The sequence below is a fragment of the Equus asinus genome, chromosome 11 (genome assembly GCF_041296235.1).
Source record: "Equus asinus isolate D_3611 breed Donkey chromosome 11, EquAss-T2T_v2, whole genome shotgun sequence".
NCBI lineage: Eukaryota > Metazoa > Chordata > Mammalia > Perissodactyla > Equidae > Equus > Equus asinus.
In genome coordinates, this window is record NC_091800.1 from 10,146,011 (window position 1) to 10,171,300 (window position 25,290).

The following is a 25,290-nucleotide window of genomic DNA, read 5'->3' on the forward strand; positions in this document are numbered from 1 at the left end:
AGCCAGGTGTTTGGGGGCCTGTCTCTCAGGTGGAACTCTTAATAATAGGAATGCTAGATGTTGGGTCGAACCCCTTCACTCCTTTAGGAGAAGCTGGGGGTTGTGAGTTCCCTTCCAATTGTACATTGCTGTGCCAGCGGTGGGGTTATAGCAAGATTGTGTCTCAGTCTTTCTATCTGTTTCAATGTGGCTTTTGTCTCATTTGCCTGATGTGTTGGAGTCACTCAGCTAGTTTCCAGATTTCTTGTAGAGGGCACTGTTCCATGTGTAGCTGTAGATCTGGTGTATCCATGGGAGGAGATGAGCTCAGGAGCCTCCTATGTGGCCATCTCCAAGTTTTGAGAGTTCTTTTAAAAATATATTCTGGATATAAGTCCTTTATCAGATATGTGATTGACGAATATTTTCTGCCAATCTGTGACTTGTCTTTTGAAGACTAGAAATTCTTAAACTTGAAGATGTCCAATTTACCGCTTTTTCTGTTATGGATCATGATTTGGGTTTTGTACCTAAAAAATCTTTTGTCTAATCTAAAGTTAGAAAGGTTTTCTTTCATAAGTTTTGTAGTTTTAGATTTTACATTTATGTCTTTACATTTATATTTTAGTTTTACATTTAGGTCTATGATCCATTTTGAGTAGACTTTACGTGGTAAACTTTTTATATGACATAAGGATTAAAGTTTTTCATATGAATATATTTACATATGAATATCTAGTTTCAGCCTCATTTATTGAATGATTGATTTCTCCACTGAATTACCTCTATACCTTCATCAAAAATAAATTGACTGCATATTTCTGATCTATTTATGGAATCCCTATACTTTTCCATTGATCTATTTGTATATCCGGATGCCAGTTCCACATTGTCTTGGTTATTATTGCTTTATAATAATCCTTGAAATCAAGTATTATAAGTTTTCCTCCTTTGTTTGTCTTTTCAAAGTTGTTTTCCGGGGGCTGGCCCCTTGGCTGAGTGGTTAAGTTCACCTGCTCTGCTTCGGGGGCCCAGGATTTCACCAGTTCAGATCCTGGGCACAGACATGGTGCCACTCATCAGGCCATGCTGAGGCGTTGTCCCACGTGCCACAACTAGAAGAACCCACAACTGAAAATATGTATACAACTATGTACTGGGGGGCTTTGGGGAGAAAAAGGAAAAAATAAAATCTTAAAAAAAATTGTTTTGGGTATTCTAGGTCCCTTTCATTCTAGGTTTCTTTCATAAATTTTAGAATCAGCATGTCCATTTCTGCAAAAGGGTCTACAGGGATTTTGATATGAATTGTGCTGAATCACCAGATCAATTTGTGCAGAACTGACATTTAACAATATTGAATCTTACAATACATAAACATGGTATATCTCCTTTTATTTAGGTCTTTAATTTCTCTCAGCAATGTTTTGTAGTTTTCAGTGTACAGATCTCATCTATCTTTATCCCTATTTCATTTTTTTATGCCATTTTGTATTTTTTTACTTCAATTTCTGATTGTTAGTTACAGAAACATAATTGATTTTTCTACACTGATCTTGCATACTGCAAACTTACAGAACTTACTTATCAGTTGTAGTTACTTTTTTGTATGACTTTCTACATAGATGATAATGTTGCCTGCAAATAAAAACAGCTTGACTTCTTCCTTTCTAATCTGGATGCTTTTCATTCCTTTTCCTTGCCTAGAATCATTTCTATTCCCAATTTGCTGGGAAATTTTCTCAGGAGTGGATGTTGAATTTTGTCAAATGCTGCTTCTATGTCTATTGAGATGATCATATAGGTTTGTTTTTGTTTTTTAGGAGCTTTTCTTTTTTATTCTGTGAATACGGTGAACTACATTGATTGATTTGCAAATGTTAACCAACCTTGCCTTCCTGGAATAAACACCAGTTGGATACAAGGTACTATCTTTTTCATGTACTGTTGAATTCAATTTGTTAAAGTATTGCTAAGAATTTTTGCATTTATATTCATGGAAATTATTCATCTGTAGGTTTGTTTTTATTTTTTGCTTTTAACATCTTTGTCTTGTTTGGACATCACAGTAAAGCTGGCCTCATAGAATGAGTTGGGAAGTGTTGTATTCTCTTAAATTTTCTGGAAGAGTTTGTGCTGAATTGGTATTATTTCCTCTTTAAATATTTGGTGGATTCCCCAGTGAAGCCAGCTGCTCTGGTGGTTTTCATTGTGGGAACATTTTTAACCACAAATTCAATTGCTTTAACAGACATAGCATTATTTAGGTTATCAATTTTTCTCAAGTGAGCTTTGGTAGTGTCTTTCAATGAATTTTTTCCATTAAATGAAAGTTGCCAAAGTATAGGCATAAAGTTGTTAATAATATTTCCATATTATCTTTTTCAATATCTATAGATTCTGTAGTGATGTTGCCTCTTTTATTCCTGATATGGGAAATTTGCATCTTCTCTCTTTTTTTCCTGATTAGTTTGGCAAGAGGTTTAGCAATTTTATTGATCTTTATTGCTCTTGGTTGCATTGATTTTCTCCAATGTTTTTGTTTTGTTTTCTATTTCATTGATTTTCACTCTGATTGTGTTTGCTTCCTTTCTTTTGCTGACATGGGGTTTAAATTGTTATTTTTCCCCTCTTGCTTGTGCTTGAATTCAAGATCATTGATTTGAGATCTTTATCCAGTTTAATTTGTAGCATCTCTCTATAATTTGTAGCATTATGATTTAATGCTACTAATCACTTACTAATTAATAACTTGATACTATAAATTTCCCCTTAAGTACTGCTTTAGAGGCATCCCACAAATTCTTAGTGAATTTTCTTTCCATTCAATTCAATACACATTCTCATTTATCTTTTGGTTTCTTCTTTGACCCATGGATTATTTAGAAATGTGTTACTTGGTTTTCAAATATTTGAGGATTTTCCAGTTATCTTTCTGTTATTAATTCCTAATATAATACCACCATAATCACAGGATATACTTTGTATGTCTTGAATCTTTTAAAATTTATTGAAGCTTGTTTTATAGTCCAGAAAATGGTCTAATTTGATAAGTGTATTGTGTGCACTTGAGAAGAATGTACATTCAGTCATTGGTGAGTGGAATATTTTATAAATGTGATTCAGGTCAGGAGGATTGATATTGTTCAAGTCCTGTATATCTTATGGAGTTTTTTTCTCCTTCTTCTGTCAGTTATTGAAGGAGTATTGAACTCTCAGAATGTAATTGTGGATTTGTCCATTTCTCCTTGCAGTTCAATCAGATTTTGCTCCACGTATTTTCAAGTTCTGTTATTAGATGCATAAATGTTTAGGATTTTTATGTCCTTTTGATGAATCGAGCTATATGGCACTACCAAATGACTCTCTGCCTCTAGTTACACTCTTTGCTTTGAAATAGACTTTGTCTGAGATATTTTAGCCTCTCCAGCTTTCCTTTGATTAGTGTTTGCATGGGATACTTTTCCCCCATCTTTTTATTTTAACTTATTTGTGTCTTCACATCCAAAGTTGGTTTCATTCATGCACCATACAGTTTGGTCTTGCTTTTTTTTTTAAACCAAATCTGATAACCTCTGCCTTTTAATTGTGATATGTAGATCATTTAAATTTAATGAGATTATTGACATGACTAGGTTTAAATCTACCATGTTATTCTTTGCTTTCTATTTGTCCCATCTGTTTTTTTCTTTTTTAATTGAGGTAACATTGGTTTATAACGTTATATAAATTTTAGGTGTGTGTCTTTATATTTCAATCTCTGTGTAAACTACATCATGCTCACCACCCAAAGACTAATTACCATCTCTCACCATACACATGTGCTCTGTTACCCCTTCAGCCCTCCTCCCTCCCCACTGTCCCATCTGTTTTTTAATTCCTTTTTCCTCTTTTTCTGCCTTTTTGGGGAATAATTGAGTATTTCTTGTTATTCCACTTCATCTCTTTTCTTGGATTAATGGTTATAATGCTTTTGTCTTGTTATATTATCAAGTGCTTTAAGGTTTACAGGACAGTCATGCACCACATAATGACATTTTGGTCAATGATGGACTGCATCTATGATGGTGGTCCCATAAGATTAGTATCATCTAGCCTAGGTGTGTGTGCAAGTATATCTAGGTTTGTGTAAGTACACTCTCTGTTGTCCACACAATGATAAAATTGCTTAATGATGTATTTCTCAGCATGCGTCCCAGTCATTAAGTGATGCGTGACTGTATGCATCTTCACTGTAACACGGTCTACTTGGAAGTGCTCTCTCACTACTTTATGTATAATATAAGAACCTTACAGCAGTACATTTCCGTTTCATCTCTCTCAGGCTTTGTGCTATTATTGTCAGACATTGTACTTTTACATAAGTTATAAACCCAAGTCACTGTTATTATTTTTGCTTTAAACAGTAAAGTATCTTTTAAAGTTAAATGATTAAAAAAAAGTCTTTATATTTTACTCACTTTCAGTGGCCAAATATACATGTAATTAGAATCCTTGAAGGAGAGAATGGAGGAAAAGAAGGCAGAAAAAATATTGGATGAAACAAAAGAGGAAAATTTTAGAAATCTGATATAAATGATAAACCTACAGATCCAAGAAGCCCAACAAAACCCAAGCGCATGACTTGGGAAGAGGACTACAAAAGGTCCTTTATAATCAAATTGCTTAAAGCCTATGATAAAGAAAAACTCTTAAAAGCATTCAGAGAAAAAAGATACATTCATATGCAGATTTACATGTATATTTGACCACCCAAAGTTCTCCTGTAGCTCACTGATTCCCTGTTCATTTTATTTTGTCTTTTTAATCTGTTCCTTTTGGAGAGTGTCTATTGCTATGTCTTCAAGTTAACTAATCTTTTCTTCTGCAGTGTCTAATCTACTACCAATCCCATCCAGTGTAACTGTAATTTTCATTTCTAGCAGTTCAATTTGTGTGACTTTTTACATCTACTATGCCCCTGCTTAACGTGTACAATCTTTCCTCTGGCTGCAGGAATATATGGAACAGAGTAGTTATAAATCTATTTTAATGTTGTTGCCTACTAATGCTATACACTATATCATTTCTGGGTCCCTTTTGGATGATTGATTTTTCTCCTTATTATGGGCTGAATTTTTATTCTTTGTTTGTCTGTTAACTTGTAATTGGATGCCAGACATTGTGAATTTTACCTGGTGTCAGATATTTTTGTATTCTTTTAAATATTCTTGAACTTTTTTCCAGGATGCAGTTAAGTTCACTGTAAACACTTTGTTCCTTTCAGGCCTTGTTTTTAAGCTTGGTTAGGTGGGACCAAAGCAGTATTTAGTCTAGGGCTAATTTTTTTCCACTAGTGGACTTCATCAAAATTAATAACTTATGTTCTTCAAAGACACTGTTTAAAAAATGAAAATACAAGCCATAGACTGGGAGAAAATATTTCCAAAACATATATCTGATAAAGGACTTATATCCAGAATACACAAAGAACACTTTAAACCTAATAATAAGAAAACAAACATCCTGATAAAAACATGGGCAAAAGATTTTAGGAGACACTTCACCAAACAAAATATAAAATGGCAATTAAGCATACAAAGAGATGATCAACATCTTTACTCATTAGAAAAACGCAAATTAAAACCACAATGAGATATTGCTACACCCCTATTAGAATTGTTGAAAAACAAAAACAGCCAAGATGTGGAAGCAACCTAAGTGCCCATCAACTGATGATTGGATAAAGAAGATATGGTATATACATACAATGGAATACTACTCAGCCATGAAAAAGAATAAAACCGTCCCATTCACAACAACATGGATGGACCTTGAGGGCATTACGTTAAGTGAAATAAGCCAGATAGAGAAAGACAATCTCTGTATGACTTCACTCATATTTGGAAGTTAAACACATAAACAAAGAGAACAGATTAGTGGCTACCAGGGGAAAGGGGGGGTAGGGAGTGGGCACAAAGGATGAAGTGGTGTACCTACAACACGAGTGAAAAACAATAATGTACAACTGAAATTTCACAAAGTTGTAAAACTATCATAATCTCAATAAAAATTAAAACAAAATAAAACAAAAACAAAAAAACTGATCATACCAAGCTTATGATGCTGAGCAACTGCAACTCTCATATACTGCTTGCAGGGATGAAAAATGGTAATTTCACTCTGAAAAACCGGCAGTTTCTTATAAAGTTGAACATTCACTTAGCATACAATCCGTCAATACAATACCACTCCTGGGTATTTACCCAAGAGAAATTAAAACCTATTCTCTCACCAAAATCTATATTCAAATATTATAGCTGCATGCCCAGTCTGGTGGCCAAATGGTTAAGTTCGCGCACTCTGCTTCAGCGGCCCAGGGTTTCACTGGTTCAGATCCTGGACATGGACATGGCACCGCTCATCAGGCCATACTGGGGTGGCATCTCACATAGCACAACCAAACTCACTCACAACTAGAAGACACAACTATGTACTGGGGGGCTTTGGGGAGAAGAGGAAGAAAAAAAAAGAAGACTGGCAACAGATGTTAGCTCACATGCTAATCTTTGAGAAAAAAAATATATATATATATATATATATTATAGCTGCTTTATTCATAATTGCCAGACAAATGAATTCAGCTGGTTAATGGATAAACAAACTGTGACACATCCATACAATGGAATACTACTCAGCCATAGAAAGGAAAAAAGTACTGATATACATAACAACATGGATAAATCTCACATAATTATGCTATGTGAAAGAAAGAGACTCGAAAGGCTACATATTGTAGAGTTTCACTTAAATGACATTCTGAAAAAGGAAAAGTGATAGAGACAGAAAAGAGATTACTGGTTGCCAGGGGCTGGGGTGGGCAGTGGGAGTGACTACAAAGGGGCATAAGAGAAGTTGGGGGAAATGGAAATGTTCCATATCTTGATAGTGGTAGTAGTTATGTGACTATATGTGTTAGTTAAACACATGGAGCCATACAGTAAGGGTGAAATTTATTATATGAAAAATTGTGCCTCAATAAACCTGACTTTTAAAAACATCGAAGAAAGAATTTGCCATAATCAATATTAAGGTTTTTTCTGAGAATCTCTTTCCAAACCCTAGCAGCACTTCCCAGAGTCCAGTTCCAAAACCCTTCTGAGTAAGGAGGACAACGGTGGAATTGGAAAAGGGCTCCCTAAGTGGTCTACTTTGAAGGGACAGGACTGGCGTGGGAGGTGAGGGTTGGCGGAAAAAACAATTTGGCACCAATTTAAAATAAATTTTACGTAAAAGTAAAATCTACTCCACTAAAAGTGTGATGGATTTAGACATTATAAAACAAATCAAGAAAGTCAAGGCACCTCATTTTCAAATCCTCCAAGTCAGGTCTCCTGTGAGGCAAAGAGAACTGGATAAGACTTGGAGACTTGAGTTCCAAGTCTCTCTTCTGAGAGTTATCAATTTTGATAACTTTGAATTTTAGCAAGTCATTTAACCTCTTTGGGCCCCATATTCCTCAACTGGTGAAAGAGAGCAGTAGACTGGTGCGATATAACAAACACATAGTTGGTCTCAGTCCCGTTCCTGGCACAAAGCTCCTAAAACCCCTGGAATTTCCTGAGTGATGGAGTGTCATTTGTTAATCATAAGGCATCCCCTTTGAGCACACCTGAGTTTATGTTAATGAGGTGAGCTAAGGTGGGGCCCCGCAAAGAGCCTCAGGATGGGGCTGGTCACCAGAAAAACCAAGTGATTAGAGGGTGAGAACTTTGAGCCCCACCCACTGACCACTGGGAAGAGGCAGGGGCTGAGAATAAGCTCTACAAAAATTCTTCAGCAGAGATTTGATGAGCCTCTGGGTTTGTGAATACATGGCGTTGCTGGGAGAGTGGCTCCTTGAGAGGGCACAGAAGCTCCACAAACCTGCCCTAATGCGTCTCTTCCATCTGGCTGCTCCTGAGTTACATCCTTTTATAATAAACCGGTGATCTAGTAAGTAAAATGTTTCCTGAGTTCTGAGAGCTGCTCTAGCAAATTAATTGAACTTGAGAGGGTCCTGGGGACTTCCGATTTACAGCCTGTGGACAGAAGCTCGGCTGACAAGCTGGACTTGCAATTGATGTCTGAAGTGGAGGAAGAGGGAGCCTGAACTCAGCCTGTGGGATCTGACGCTATCTCCAGGTAGATGATGTCAGAATTGAGATAACTTGTAGAACACTCAGCTGGTGTTTGAGAATTGCTCGGAGTGGGGAAACCCACACCCAGCCACACCCACCCACCCACCCACACATACACACACACATACATTGGTGGCCGGAAGTGCCAGAAGTGTTCAGTGTGAGTAGTGCTGTGAGTAGAGAGAAGGAGACAGACACACATGAGTGTATTTTTCCTTAGAACTGGGCAGCCCTAAGGTCATATCCTCTCCACTCCTTCTATGTTCTTTTTCTGTAAATTCTCATGATTCTAACTACAGTCTATTTGCTCCTGATTTCCAAATTCATACCGCCTCTGTGTACAGCTCTGTATCTGGGTGGCCCCCTTGGAACCTTAAACTCAGATTCAACTCCATTTTTTCCTTCCTAAACCTACTCCTTCCTCTATCTTCTCTCTTTCTCAGTTAGTGGCAACACATCCACCATCACCAAAGCCAGAAACCCAGAAGTCATTTTTGAGTCCTCCCTCTCGCTCACTTCCCATTATCCTGGCAGTTGCCAAGCCCTGACATTTGAACCTCTTGATAATTCCCAAATCCATCCACAGCTCTGCATCTCTATTACCACTGCGCCGATTCAAGCCCTCATCATCTCTGGCCCGGACTACTGCCAACGACATCCTAGCTGGCCTCCCCGCCATGGTCCTGTCGGCCTGACATCCACCCTCCATACAGACACCAGAGTGTCTTTCCAAAATACTACCAGAGTGTCTCACTCCTCTGCTTAAAAACCCTCAACAACCTACAGCAATGGTCCTTACCCTTTCTTGAGTTGCAGACCCCTTTGAAAATCTGATGAAAACAATTAATCCTCTCTCCAAAAGAATACCATGCCTGTGCACGTGCGTGTGCACGATACACATGCACCCTGAGGGACACAATGGACCCCCTGAACTCCATCCAGAGTCTCCTGGTCTACATGATAAAGTCCAAGCCCCTTACCGCACCACTAAAACACTCCTTACACATCACACACTGTGCCTCTGGCAACCTTGAATTTCTTAAAACTCTCCACTGAACAGTCTTCAAACAACTTTCTGAGTTACAACTCTCAAAATGGTAGTTACTCTAATTGTGGAGGCCTTCCAAATTGTGTTCCAGCAACCTGGAATGTAAGAGTTTTCCATCCACTCCGTGTTTCTGACCTCTGTACCTTTTTCTTTGCTGTCCTATTTGCCTGGAATGTCTGATCCTCTCTTTTCCCTGTCAACTCTTACTTATCTTTCTAGTAATGGCTCTGGCATTGCCTCTTCTTGGAAGCCTTGTCTTATTTTCTCAGTCAGGGTTAGAGGCTCAACTTCTGTGCATATTTCTAAAATTGCACTGCAATTTTCCTTTTACAAGCCTGACCCTTTCCTGCCGAGACCCCCAATATTAGACTGTGAGCTCTTAGATGGCAGGAACCAGTACTCTGTGGCACTTAACACAAGTCCTGGACAGAGACAGTGCTCAAAAGTGTCGAGGAAGGGAGGGAGAGAGGGAGGAAAGCCCTGTGACTCTAAATCCTAATGATTTCTTCAGATTTTATACAGCTCTCTTTCTGCAAATCACCTGCCCAGCAAGGAATGCAGCTGTACTTTACAGGCATTATCTGATGAAGGGGTGAGATACTGCTAATCTGCTTTTTACAAATGAGGAACTTGAGTGCAGAGAAATTCCGTGCCAGAGCAGAGAACACATGTTTCCTAACTGTATTGTTAGCCCTAATATATCTCTCTGCATCGCCCCCGAGAACGGAATCTCTAACATTAGGAAAATCGTAACTCAAATAGCAACGTATTTGAAGACTGAATTCAGTGGATAGCTTAATCAAAACACAATAGTTTAAAGAAATAGTGACAATATCCAGTTTTAGTGTAGACTACATAATTCTTTAGAGGGTTCTTGGCTACCAATTGACCTTATAATGACAGCAGTGAAAAAATATTTTTACTGTTTAACCTAAAAAATAACAATAGTTCCTCTTTTAAGATCTTATGCAATTCCTCTAGCCACAAAAGAACAGTGTGTGTGTACTTTATATATTTTTAAATTTCCTCCACATGTGTTGGTACCCATAGGACAGAATTGCATGATTCAAATTAACGACCATCAGCGAGTTCCACAGAAGCTTTTATCACTTGAGGACCACTGATGATATAGACAAAGAAGATATCAACCAAAGGTAATTAAATCACTAAGATATAAAGCTCATAGACCCCTAAAAGACAGAAAAATCTTCAGCCACATAACTACAGCTACCTAATTGAGAAGTGGCTAAAGTTTTTGGAAGTCAGGGTAAAAACCTTAAGATCACAAAGTCACCTGATGAAAACCAAGAAGCTCTACTCAGACAAAACACCTACTGTGAGATTTGCAAGAGTTTGCTACTTCAGAGTGAATGAAGGATACAGCATAGCATCAAGACCAACCTAAGCAGATTACAGAGCAGGCGAAGCTAATTTTCATCCCTCAATTTCCCCTCTCCAATTTCTTACTCCTATTCTCTGCAAGGTCCTTTTAAAATCAAGAAAAATGATAAAATACAATACTTTTGAGATTATTTGCTTTGTGTCAAATCAGTCTTTACCCAAAGATTAAGGCAATATCTGGCGGGTATCTAGGAAGTCAACAAGATGGTAATCTTGAACAGTGAATTTATCAATAAGAGCTCTTGTCACACTGTTTTCTGAGTTTCATTAGAAAATGACCAGATGAGAGAAATGAAAGCAACTGTGAAGAAAGCAATGAAGGTGAGCCATCCTGTGGGGTTCTCAAGCAAACAGGAATGCTCTCTGGGAGTCAACTGTAGTCAACAAGTTTGTTCAAAGAACCATTTAGAAAATTACTGCCTCCCAAATCCTAAAAGATGGTCGTATTTAACTCTGGAACAGTCAATTCGTTTTATTTTAAATAGAAGAGCAGTTTCTTTCTCGCAACTATTAAATTCAGTATACCCATGTTTAAGTAGCTTTAGGGGACAAAAAATCTGGGATTCCTCTTCTGACCTGATTGAAGCTTCCTTCATTGAAGCATGCTATTTTTAATTTATAGATATTTAGTGATCATAATAACTGTGTTGGAAGGTTTAACTGAAAGCAAGCTTCGTGCTGAAATGCTTTTCCTGGGGAAAGGCAAAGACCATGAGCATGCATTTCCTAAATAGAATGGAATTAGCTATTTATACGTAAGTTCCCCCATCCTCAGCTCTTTCATCTTGTGTGGCTAGCACAGAAATAGGTATTCAATAAAAGTTTGTCAAGTAAAAATTTTTTTTCTTTCTCATGTATGCTTCCTCTTCATTTTTCTTATCTGATGTCTTCCCTGGGATCTAGGTCAGTCTTCCTCCTCCACACTTAAGATCTCATAGCCTGGCAGTTTTTCAGTTAAACAACAGGAGAATTCAATAACAACAACAAAATCTTTACTGATAACTAAGAGTTACTGAAAGTGCCTTTTTAGTTATGCAAAGTAGAGTTATTCTTTAACGGAAGGCAAGTAGTTCACAAGTAAGCCTAAGAGGATAATTTACTGTAGATAGATGTGAAGTACCTAAGAAGAAATAAACAGCCAATCTATGCTTGGATGACAGCAACAATTAGAACTAGACTTTTAAAATTGAAGGGGACCTTAACATCAGGTCACCAGATCTAATGTCCTATCCAATCCAAACCAATCTTTCTCTAGCATCCCTTCCCTCCTCCTCCTCCTGAACCATTCCCCCTTAGGCTAGCAGTACACAAAAAGGCAAATAAAGTACGATAGGCAATAGGGCAGGGGATGGCAACTGAAATGTGTGATCCGAGGTTCTGAATGTGAGTTTTCTGACACTAATAAACAAGGTAGTGTCATAGTTACGGAAATATTGATGCCCTCCTCCTCCTCTCCAGTATCAATAAGGAATGCAATTAAGGCCAGGGAGAATACGTTTCCATTCTTGAAACACTACTTAGAAAGCTTCACCATTATTCATGAAAGGTAGAGCCCACAATATAAGGGAAATGGGGATTGCCTGCTATAATTCAAGGAGTTCAAATCTTTTAAACATTTTAAACTGCTCCTTTTTAAGCTTCTCGCTTTACGCTTCTTTACTCAAGAAACTCTGTAATACCAAGGATTGGCAAAGACGTGAGGAACTGGAACTCCCATACGCTGCCAGTGGGAATGTAAATTGGTACAACCACTTTGGAAAAGTGGCAATATCTACCAAAACTGAACATACGCCTTCCCCTGTGATGCAGAAACTGTACTCATAGATATAATCCTAAGACAAATGGGTGTTTATGTCCACCAAAAAAACATGTAAAAGAATGTTTACCGCAGTATTATTCATAATTACACAAAATTGGATGCCATCCATATGTTCTTCAACAATAGAATGGATAAATGAGCAGTATATTCACACTAAGGAATAGCACCCAAGAATCAAAAAAAAAAAAAAAAATAGAACCACTGCTACTGAGAACAAGGTTGAATCTCCTAATCACAACGTTGAGTGAAAGAAAATGGACATAGAAGAGTACGTAATATGGTTTGGTTTACACGAAGTTCAAAAACAGGCAAAACTACAGCAATAGAAGTCAGAATGGTGGCTCCCTTTGAGGGGTATTGACTACGGGAGAGTGGAGCTAGAATTGCTCTAGATCTTGATCTGATAATGGTTATGTGGGTATATACATATGTAAAAAGTAATGGAGTTGTATTGTTAAGATGTGTGAATGTTTGCTGTATGCAAATTATACTTCATTTAGAAAAATCTGGAGATGTAGAAATTTCTGACATCGTTCCTAAATATAAAGGAATTCAAATGCAGCTTAAATATAGTTGCAAGTGCTGATTTTTATACTTTTAGAAAGTCTTTGTATGCTACTGAAAAATTCACCTACTGCTTAATGTCATACATAACAGAAAGCTAACTTATTGTATTAATAGACTCTGAAAAACATATTGTACTATACATCTGAAGTGTACATATTTACCAACTAGTAAAGATAAAGTTTAAGAAATGCAAAGGGCTTTTTTCCCCCACTCATTTTCCCCTTACGTTACATTTCTCACTCTATAATTCAGAATTATTTGTAACAAAAACTATTGGAAATAATTCCTGCACGTCTATATTGCAAATATTTTTTCTATTTACCACAGAGACTTCAAGTTAGAATCCTAGAATTCCGGAGCTGGTGGAGACACAGCTGGACTCCCTCACTGGACAGAAGAGGACACTGAGGCCCCGGCAGTGAGTGTCGGTCCCAAGGTTGCAGAGCTAAGACAGAGAACCGAGGCGCCCAGCTCCCAGAACTCTGACTCCTTCACCTCAACTGGACCCTAAGGGAATTTTTTTTTTTTTTTTTTTGCAGTAACAACTATAGTACCCAGTAGATTACTTGGGTACAGTCCTCCGAGTCCTTGAAAAACCTCTTGGGGTTTAATGCCAGGATAAAAATCAAGTATAGGCGGAAGGGGCAGCCAGTATTTTAATATGTAAATCATGTTTGCATAACATTTCCAAAGCAACTATTCTTTGCTCCAACCGAAATTCGGCCGAGGTGGGGGTCGTTATTCGGGATGGCTCGCTGTGGGGGGAGAACGCGGGCGCATTTTCCCATCAGAGTTCACTCCATAAATCAAAACCTCAAAAGAAGAGTCACAGGCGCCACCCGGGAATCTACGGGATGCAGGGTCGGGCCAGGCGAGGTCTCGGGCACCTGGCGCCAACCTCGGGGCCGCCGCAGTCGCCGGCCGGCCCACCACCCGAGCGCGCGGGTAGGAGAAGGGCGGTGCGGCCCCGGCCCCGGCCCCGGGCCCGGGCAGCACTTCGGTGAGCCCGCCCGCGGAGTCCGGCCCGCCGTTCGGGACCGCGGCCCGAGCCCAAGCAGCAACGACAGAAAAGAGAGAGGAGGAGGACATGGGGTGGGAAGGGAAGGGAAGGGGCCGCGGGCAAGTTCTGGGCGAGTCGGGAGGGCGCGAATGAGGGGAGGGGCGCGGGAGCGAGGGAAGGAGCGAGCGCGGGGAGGAGCGAGGCGGCGGGGACGGAGAAGGCGCGCGCCCGGGTCCACGGTGCGGGGTGGGGGCCGAGGGCAGCGCCGGGGGCTGCAGGGGCTTCGAGCGGGCGAGCAGGGCCTTACCGAGCAGCGGCAGCCGGCCGCCACGGCGCGCCAACGCCGGCATGGCCTCCGGAGCCCGGGGTCCCCAGGCCGCGCCGGCCCAGCCCTGCGATGCCGCCCAGAGCGGCGCGCCCCGCGCTGCAGGTGGCTCGCTTAAGGATGCGCGTCACCGACCGCAAATTCCCTCGGACTGGTGCAAAGTGGAAGGGGGGAGGATCTCTCTCCCCACTGGCAGGGGCCGAGGCGGGAGCGGAGAGGTTGGGCCGAGCCGGGGAGCCGGTGCCTGGCGCAGCGCTGCGGCCGAGCCCACGTGCCCGCCGTGGTCCGCAGCCCGCGCGCCGCGGAGCCCGGGGCTCCCCGACTGTGGCGGGGGAGATTGGGCGCGGTTCCGCCGGGGAAGTCGCATCGGCTCCGCGGCTCTGGCTGAGGAGGAGAGCTGCCTTGCCCCCTGGAGTCCCCGAACTCTCTCGTTTGGATCCCAGAGTGTAGGGACAGCAGAGAGCCAGAAACCGTCCTCCTGGCGCGCGGGGGTTTCTGAGGCCCTAGGATGGGAGCTAAATCCGCGCCACACACCGGCGGCTCCGGCCGGCGCGCAGGCCAGCAGAGGGTCCACGCTCGGTGGATCCTAATTGCGGACTGGATTTCTTTGTCTTCCCCTCCGTCTCCTAGGATGCCCAGGACCCAGTGAGCAGCTGCAGCAAGAAAAACAGGCCCGGTTTCAATGTTAACCACGGGAATTAGAGAGGCTAAAAACCAGCCGTAGAAACAAAAGCAAAACACTGCATCGCAGAGGATGTTTTGAATTAGCTACTCCGTAATTCTTGTTCTTCATCGCATAATATTTCAAGTTGAAAATTATTTTCTTTGCAATCAGTTGAATATGGGAAAGCACCGGAGGCCAGTTCTGATTCTTCCCTTAACTAGCCTTTTGACTTTCACAGGCCACCTGACAAGTAAATGAAGGGAATGGATCAAATGGTTTATAATATGTCTCTAAATGCTAGGAATTCCATTCTTTCAGTTATTTTTAATAATTTTCTAATAAAGCATAATAATTGGCAGTGTTCATTCTTGGCCGTACAATCCTTTTCCTTGACTATAGTCTATAGTACAATAATTTTTCCCCTCTAGAGCATGATAGAAACTTTAAAGGTGTCTACCATGGTGCAGCCACTACGGAAAACAGTATGGCAGTCACTCAAAAATTTTTTTAAAAAAAGTACCTCATGATCCAGCAGTTCCATTTCTGAGTATACACCCAAAAGAATTGAAAAAGGGGTCATGAAGAGATACTGGTACACCCAGTTCATAGCAGCATTAATCGAAATAGCCAAAAAGTAGAAGCAACCCAAGTGTCCATTCATGGATGAGTGAATAAACAAAATGTGGTCTATAGATACAAGGGACTGTTATTCAGCCTCAAAATGAAGGCAAATCTGACACGTGACAACATGGATGAACCTTGAGGACATGCTGAGTGAAATAAGCGCGTCACAAAAAGCCAAATACTGTATGATTTCACTTATATGAGTTACCTAGAGTAGTCAAATTCATAAAGACAGAAAGTAGAATGGTGTTTGCCATGGGTTTGGGGAAGAGGGAATGGAGAATTGTTTAATGGGTACAGAGTTTCAGTTTTGCAAGATGAAGAGTTCTGGAGATTGGTTGCATAACAATGCGAATGTACTTAACACTACTGAACGTACACTTAAAAATGATTAAGATGGTAAATTTTGTTCTGTGCATTTTTCCACAATTAAAAGTTAAAAAAATTTTAAGTGTCTACCTTAGGTCAGCCACAGAACTAGAGGAAGAGGCGTGAATTAAGTGAGACATGAAGAGATGGAAGCAGTGGGGCAGGCGGGTAATGGTGAAAAAAGTGGGCTAGTAAGACTTCCAATTGCCAACATCTAACGCATACCTTTGATTTATAGCTTGATGACTGCAAACTTTAGAAGAAACCGATGGTTGCAAGTTTGCAAAATATCAGCTTGGGTGGAGCACTGTTCAAGGACACAAAGTCATGAAGATATTGCTGCTTTTTCAAAAAATCTTAGACACAAGGCAGGAAATCTTTGTGAGAAGAGGTGGTAAGAAGGTAGAAATTAGGAATGGTTGCTATGTGCACTTGATTCTCCCTGGAAAATGGTGGAGAAAAATAATTCTAGAAAGAGCAAATTTTATGGACAGAAATATTTTGGAGTATAAGGTATAGGCTGACATTTAGAAGGTGAGATAATGCTCATCATTGTTTAAGGTGTGCCGAGAGTCATACCTAATATGATACCTAATTTATTCCTCATGGCAACACTCTAAGGGAGGTACATTATCTAGAGCCCCGAATTGCACAGGTAGGTGGGCACACCACAGTGTAAAATTTGGTTCCAGAGCTCATGATATGAAGCCTATTATAAAGAAGCTCCTAAAGGGGCAAGATGCAACCAGGAGGAATGAGATGAAAGAAGAAATGGGAAGAGAAGAGTAAGTTTGTTTCTGGATTGAATGGAGTGTCTTGCATTAGCCATACCAGGGATATATTTTATCTAGATTCTCTGCATCGTAATGCTTAGCTGCTACATAGCTGTGAGTAAGTGGTCATTCATCTTATGAACATCTTTGCAGACCTTAAATTACACAAATATCCCCCTCTCTCACTTCAAAAATCGTGACATATTTTCAGTGACAACCTATAGGTGAAACGCTTTTATGTCATTTTTAAAATACAAAGCTTTATGTTTTCCTGAAAATAAGGGACAAGCAAAAGGAATATTGGAATAAGATTCCTGTGAATTCATTTTAAATATCAACTATATAGTACAATTTTACATATCTTTTATTAATAGAGAGTTTGAACCCACCAATTGGCAAAATCTGACAATACCACGTGCTTCAAGAATTCAGAGCAATGAGTAACTCTCATCTACTGCTAGTGGGAGTCTAAGTTGGTATAAGCACTTTGAAAAATAATTTGAAATTACTTACTAAAGGTGAACATGTGCATACCCTACACTTGGCCCTAGATATATATATATATAAACACACACACACCTTGGAGAAACTCTACACATATGTACCAGAAGACACATGCAAGAATGTTCATAGCATTACTGTTTGTAATAACAAAAAACAGAGAACAATCTAAATGTCCACTAACAAAAGAACAGATAAACTGTGGTATAGTCATACACTGAAATACTATATAGTATAACAGTGAAAATTAATGAGCTGCAGTTACCTGAAACAACATGGAACAATCTCAAAAACATAATGTGGAGGGGGGAAAAGCAAGTCATAGAATAATAGGCATAGAGGCAAAACCAAACAATATTCTCTCTAGGAAAATATTCATAAAATATAAAGAAAGTGAAAGAATAATCATCACAAAAGTCAGGATATTGCTTGCCTCTGGTATGGAGTGGGAAGAAAAAGAGGTTACGTAGGGAAGGCAAACAGGATTTCTAAGGTAGTGGCAATGCTCTGTTGTTTTTTTAACCTCTGTGGTGAGTGCTGGATTTTCATTTTATTATTATTTTTTTAAACATGTAATTATTTTTATCCACTGCTGCATGAAGTATTTCACAGTAAAAGAAAAGGAAGTTTGACACAACACTTCCACCTATGAAGTAGTCTCATCCAAACAACATTTTAATCTGATTAAGATCCCAGATCCAACGATCAATTTACAGGAAATATGCGGACAGTGGAACATGGTAAACAATGACACAAGAATACAATCAGAAAATTCCAGACCCCAGGAAACTCTATAGAACAAATACCTAATTTCTTCAACAAAAATTTGCAAGAAAAAAAGAGACAGAGTTGGAAGGATAACCTATAGATTAAAAGAAATCTAATAGGTATATCAAGCAATCGCAATGTGCAATGTGAGGATTTCATTTGGGTCCTGATTCAAGCAAACAGACTGAAAAAATACTATATAAAATGATTGGGAAATGTGACCACCAATTTTATCTTTGGCATTAACTAATTATTATTTTAAAAAATTATGTGTTAAGGGTATTATGTATTTTTCAAATAGTTCCTATCTTTCTAGAAGTGCATATGAAATATTTACAGATAAAATGATAGGAAATGGGAAGGGTGAGAGGGGAATAGGGAATGACAGCTAGTGAGTACAAAGTTTCTTTTTGGAATGGTGAAAATGTTCTAAAATTAGATTATGGTCATGGTTGCACAACTCTGTAAATATACTAAAAACCATTAAATTGTACGCTAAATAGGTGAACTATATGGCATGTAAATTAGATCTCAATAAAGCTGTTAAAAATCATATAGAGTCTGAAATTTTCTTCAAAATAATTTGATTTGGGAAGTTTGAGTGGAGGAATCAGAATTTACCATGTGTGACTAGTATTGAACTTGAGCAATAGTTAAATAAGCTCATTGTACTTTTCTTAGAAATTTTCTATAATAAAAAGATTTTGAGGGAGAAAAAGACTGAAATGATGGATTAGTTAAGACAGCCTGAATTTCAGAAGATAACTATCCTCCCTTAGATATCATCAGCTGCTCTTTACTGTCATTTTATTAACTCACCTAAATGGGATGAACTATAGCATAACCCTGGAAACGGTTTCCAAGATGCAAACTTGGCGGCACACAGGTGAACTGCAAAATTCCAATGGCAGAATTTTGTGCCAACTGACAGTTCTTCATTTATGTCTAAGATGATTTCAAAATAATCATCTCTTAGAATTCTTGGCAACAGATAATGTATTAGTTTGTTAAAGCTGCTGTAACAAAGTACCACAAACTGAGTGGCTTACAAACAACAGAAATTTATTGTCTGATAGTTCCAGAGGCTAGAAATTCAAGATCTAGGTGAAAGTTGGTTCCTTCTAAGAGCTGTGCAGGAGAATCTGTTCCATGCCTCACTCCTAGCTTCTGGTGGTTTGCTGGGAATCTTTGGCGTTCCTCAGCTTCTGCTCTTCACCCATGACCTCATTATAACTTGATTACATTTATAAAGACCCTATCTCCATATAAGTTCACATTCTGAGGTACAGGGGTTTAGAATTCCAAAATACCTTTTTTTTTGGAGGGGGACACAATTCAACCCATAACAGATAGCTTTCAAAATCAGTACCTAGAAATTAATCCATATGATTCTCCTAGAGATCAGTTATTTGCTATATAATAGATTTCAACTTGATATTATGTTTTTATAAAGAAATATAACATGGGTAAATTTTAGAAGTTAACACAAAAATGGGGGGCATTGAAAATTATGCTTTCAAGGAGTTTAAGGTAAAAAAAGATACAAAACTATGTAGTATGACTTGTTTAGATTTTTAAAAATTATATATAAATATGCATACCCAAATGACTGAAAAGCAGCACATGTACACCCAAACACAGACTGGTATCTCTGATTTGTGGCCTGAGGAGTGAGATGGACCTGTTTCCTCCGGTGAGAAATCTAAGCCTTAGAGCTATGAGGTGGCACGTGCAAGGCCTTTCAGCTAATGGAGACTGACTGGGGTTGGAATTCAGATGGGCTTGCATCCATAGCCCATGCTTTTGACCATGATGCCTCAGCATAATAATTGCTACGATTGGAGCAGCTACTATGTGCCAAACACTGTACTAATCACTTTACAACCATTCTCTCACTTAAGCCTAGTAATAATCCCATAGGTTAGGTATTATTATTCCCATTCCAAAGAAGTCTGATAAGAGCATAAACTTTGAAGCAGAGAGAGACGGATGATTCAAGAGGCAAAAGAAGGAGTTCACAAAAAGACAGCTTATGAAGATGGTGGTGTTTGTTGTAACAACTACTTGGCCCATCTTAAATTGTCAAAAAAAAACTAAGGGCATAGAGGATTTGAAGTACATAATTAACAAGGAAAAAGTTAACATATCTTTATTGAATTTATATCCTACAAACAGAGAAAATATCTCCTTTTTGGACTTCTATGACATGTTATAAATATTGATCACATACTGGGCCACAGAAATAAATCTCAAAAAGCATGTTATACTCTCTAACACACGACCGCAAAGCAAAAATTAATAATATAAATTTCAATTCAAAATCTTGGAAGCTTATAAACATTCTGCTAAGTAATATTGGGCTCAAGGAAGAAATCATGAATTCACTTACCACGAACATATAAAATAATGAGTATAAAAACAAAACTGAAAAGAAAGGGTAGTGTTTTAGCAAATCAAGAAAGTCTTAACACTCAGCTAATTAACACACTTCAGACAAATGGAATAGTAAAGAGTAGGCCTGTGAGAAGGGGACTGAAAGAACCAACCTAGACCCATTTACATTTCCAGGAAGACACTAAGTGATACTACTATCCTGGGATCCAGCAAAGGGGAAAGGACTTTGAGGAGCCATGAGACTGAGGGGCAAGGGAAATCAAGAGACTGACGGGGGAGTTGGAGGGGAGGGGCACACAGCATCATAGCCCCTTCTTCCCTTAGGGAACCAGAGAAAGAGGGCTGAAGGAAGGGTGAAGTCAGGCATGCCAGGTCAATGCAGGTTGGCCCAAAGCCTAGGAGCAGAATTTTTAGGGACTGAAAAAGGACTTGCTTTTCTTGTCCACAGGGCTCAAAAGTACAAGACGCTGCTAAAGTGTAGAAGAGCACTTTAGCTGGGGTCTATAACCCATCCAGAGAGAAGAGCAGAAAGCACTGATCAAAAGAAGCTGAGAATCAAAAAGACAGCTCACAAGTGTTGGTGAGGATGTAGGGAAATCAAACCCTCAGACTTTTCTGGTGGGAACGTAAAATGGTGCGGCTGCTTTGGGAAACAGTCTGGCAGTTTCTCACAAGGTTAAACTTAACCTTAACTTAAATGACCCAGCAGTTCCACTCCTAGGTATATACCCAAGAGAAATGAAAACACACAACCACACAAAAACTTGTACACGAATGTTCTTATCAGCTTTATTCAGAATAGCCAAAAAATGGAAACAATACAAATGCCCATCAAATGATGAAAGAAAAACAAAATTTGGCATATCCATACAATGAAATATTATTTGGCCATAAAAAGGAAAGAGAGATGCTACAACGTGGTGAACCTTAAAAATAGTGTGATAAGTGAAAGAAGCCGGTCACAAAAGACCACGTATGATTCCATTTATATGAAATGTCCAGAATAAGCAAATCAATAGAGACAGAAAGTAGATTAGTGGTTTCCTAGGGCTGGTGGAGGTGCAGGCGGGTGCATATGAGGAGTGACTGCTAATGGGTCTGAGGTTTCTTTTTGGGGTGATGAAACTTTCTTAATTTAGATCATGGTGATGGTTGCACAACTGTATGAATATACTATATCTACTGAATTGTACATTTTAAATGGGTCACTTTGGTGGTATGTGAACTATATCTCAATAAATATATTTTTTTTAACCAAAAATAAAAAGGAAGAAAGAAACCAAGAATTGTATGGATGCAAGATTCAGCAGCAGAATTAACTTTGGATTTTAAAAAGGAATCATTTGATTCAGGGCCCAAACTAAGGAAACTACCCCAGCATCTCACAGGGTCCTCAGAGAAGTGGGCTGGGAGAGAGCTATCCTAGACTCGTTCACTTTTCGAGGAAACAGTAACTGAAGAACTGCTCTCCTACTATTTTTGCAGACTTCTTGTGTCTCTATTTCACTCACTTTTTGTTTTGTTCTCTTTATTTCTCTTCTAGTTTCTTAAAGTGAAATATTTAAAAATATAAAAATGTGTTTGTGTTTGGTAACAAGATAATAAAAGTAAAGCTGGCAATGTTTAGGGAGAGCAGATCCTGATGGAAGAAAGGAAATAATCTTTTTTTTTTTTTGAGGAAGATTAGCCCTGAGCTAACTACTGACAATCCTCCTCTTTTTGCTGAGGAAGACTAGCCCTGAGCTAACATCCATGCCCATCGTCCTATACTTTATACACGGGACACCTACCACAGCATGGCTTTTGCCAAGCAGAGTGCCATGTCCACACCCGGGATCCGAACCGGCGAACCCCAGGCCGCCGAGAAGTGGAACATGCGAACTTAACCACTGCGCCACCAGGCCAGCCCCGGGAAATAATCATGAGGGCCCATGGAGAAATAAAAATAGAGTGGCCCTAGCTCAGGACCAAGAAGTTGATGGAGGAAAAGGGGATGCTAATTAGCTATACATTGCACATTCTTCCTGCACAAACCTGTTCCCTCTGGGTCTTCGTGCTGCTTCTTGACTACCCAGGCATTTGTGGATTTATCTTTCTCTACTCCCCTCCACTCCCAGCAAAACTTTTAAGTCTTATGTTTCTATCCCTTCAGATTTCTCTTAAGTGGTAGCCAGCTAATCTGCTAATGTCTTATTAACTACAACCATCCTCTCCTGACTGTCCTGTCTTACCCCTCTGATCATACCTTCTCATTCTTCTTTGCTGGCTCCACCTCCTCTCCCTCTCCTGAAACACTGCTGTTCTCCTGGGTTGAATTCTCCTCTCCTTTCAGCCCTCCTAGTGATCTCCTCTACTCCCAGTACCATCTTGATGCCAAAGATTCCAAGTTCTCTATCTACAGTTTATACCTCTCTCATCAACTACACACCCATTTTCTATAAAATAACCAAAATGTGCTCCTCCTGAAGCACACTGTCCTGGTCACTATTCACCCTCTTTTTTTTTTTTTTTTTTTTCAAGATTTTATTTTTTCCTTTTTCTCTCCAAAGCCCCCCAGTACATAGTTGTATATTTTTCGTTGTGGGTCCTTCTAGTTGTGGCATGTGGGACGCTGCCTCAGCGTGGTCCGATGAGCAGTGCCATGTCCGCACCCAGGATTCGAACCAACGAAACACTGGGCCGCCTGCAGCGGAGCACGCGAACTTAACCACTCGGCCACGGGGCCAGCCCTATTCACCCTCTTATTAACTTATTCTTCTCTTAAATTTCCACATTCAATTCATCATCAGGAGATTAGGAGCTATATCCTAAATATCTTTTTTTTTTTTTCAAGGAAGAATTTGCCCTGAGCTAACATCTGTTGCCAATCTTCCTCTTTTTTTTTCTTCTCCCCAAAGCCCCAGTACATGGTTGTATATCCTGGTTGTAAGTCCTTCTAGTTCTTCTGTGTCAGCTGCTGCCACAGCATGGCTACTGACAGACAGGTGGTACCGTTCCACGACCAGGAAACGAACCTGGGCTCCTGGGGCAGAGAGTTTGGAACTTTAACTACTAGATCATCAGGGCTGCCTCTAAATATCTTTTTAATATATTCGCTCCTTCGATTCTACCCTCAACTGCCAATTGTCTTGCCTAGATTATTACAGTCACACCACTATCACCATCACTGTCCACTTCGCACTGAGATTAGAATGGCTTCTTTAAAACACCAGTCAGATCACAGCACTGTTTCAGTAAAGTCTATAATGATGCTGCATTTCGCGCTATAAAGTGCTATATTTGGCAACCTTCATAGAGGTGGTTGATTCAGACAGAAGTCATCAATGAATGTCTAAGGCAGATGGTAGATGTTTGATGAGGAATAGAATATTGGTGCAATCTCAGAATACCTCCCTAAAATATCCTAATCAATTACAAAATGGAAAATGATGACACCATAGTAGAGCAAACCAGCAGACACAAACTTGACCTGGTGATCAAGGTTAACATCACCCACAGGATGGGTCAACATGGAATGTCTCTTGATAGGATGCACTAAAAGAACACAATGTCATTTCTGTGGTATTCCTTCCAAGAATGCATTACCGGAGTCTGGTCATGAGGAAACATGAGACAGACTGAAGTTGAGAGTCATTCTACCTAATTTAAGGCCTGTATTCTTCTTTTTCTCTTTTCTCCTTCTTCTCCCCAAAGCCCCCCAGCACATAGTTGTATATTCTAGTTGTGAGTCTTTCTGGTTCTCCTATGTGGGACGCTGCCTCAGCACGGCTTGATGAGTGGTGCTGGGTCTGCGCCCCGGATCTGAACTGGCGAAACCCTGGGCTGCCAAAGCGGAGTGTGTGAACTTAACCACTCGGCCATGGGGCCGGCCCCCGTAAGGCCTGTACTCTTAACTGTCAAGGACACAAGAGACTGAGGAATTTTTCCACAACGAAATACTCTGAAAAAGTACAACAATGAAATGTAATACCTATTCCTACATAGGATCCTGGACCAGAAAGGAAAAGAGACATTGTTGTAGACAAAATTTGAATGATATCTGTGAACTAGATAGCATTTGTTCTAATGTTGATTTCCTGATTTGGAGGGTTTGCATCCTAGTTATATGATAGACTATCTTTACTTGGGGGAAATACAAACCAGAGTGTTTAGGGACATGTCTGTCTCTTTATGTGCGTATATATAAAGAGGGCATGAATATAAGAGAAGAAATGCAATAAAGTGTTAATTGGAGAATCTAGGTAATGGAGATACGGGATTTTTTTCTTTTTGCTGTTTAGAAAATTTTTCTGTAAATTTGAAATTATTCCACAAAAAAATTTTTAAAGGAAATTTCTTGCCTTCCACGTATGCTTTTTCTTTCCTCTGAGCTGGAACAGAGATATGACAGTAATCCTGTGTTGATGATGCAGACAAGGACAACATCCTAGGGGATGGTGGAGCAACAATATGGAAGGTGTTTAGGATTAAAATGAGCAATGCTGGAAGCCTGCACTACCTACACGTCTAGACTGCTACTCGAGAGAAATAAACTTTGATCATATTTAATCCATTGTATCTTGGAGTCTCCTTGTAAAAACCATTTAGCCTGTACTCTGACTATTTTTATTCCCATCACTCCTCCATATAAATCCAAAGTTACAGTCATAGGAAACTAGAACTCCAAACTCATTGTGTTCTACTTGATTTCCATGTCTTGATACTTGATGTTGTTTCTGTCTGGAATGACCCATTCTCCCTTCTCACCATTTCTCTTGCCCCTTCTAGTCTGCCTAACTCTTATTCACCTTCTAGATTTATCCTGGACCACTCCATCCGTGCCCTTACCCTGCCCCAACTGTCAGTTAGGTATATCTTCTTGTTTCTCATGTCTGTATACAGCACTGTATGTCTTTCCCA

General features: G+C 39.6%; 1 protein-coding gene across 2 annotated transcripts in view; it reads right to left on the minus strand.

Annotated features, from left to right (window-relative positions):
• The window catches only part of FLT3 (fms related receptor tyrosine kinase 3), a 120,587-nt gene that overhangs the window by 63,506 nt on the left and 31,791 nt on the right, over positions 1–25,290 (minus strand). Inside the window, exon 1 of one of the 2 annotated variants that reach the window (XM_070520449.1) lies at positions 14,281–14,561. The exons of the other annotated variant lie outside the window; for it this stretch is intronic. Coding sequence (XP_070376550.1) covers positions 14,281–14,323 — 43 coding nt within the window. The 5' untranslated portion in view covers positions 14,324–14,561. Of the gene's footprint in view, positions 1–14,280; positions 14,562–25,290 lie in introns of those variants that run through there. 2 annotated transcript variants of the gene reach the window in all.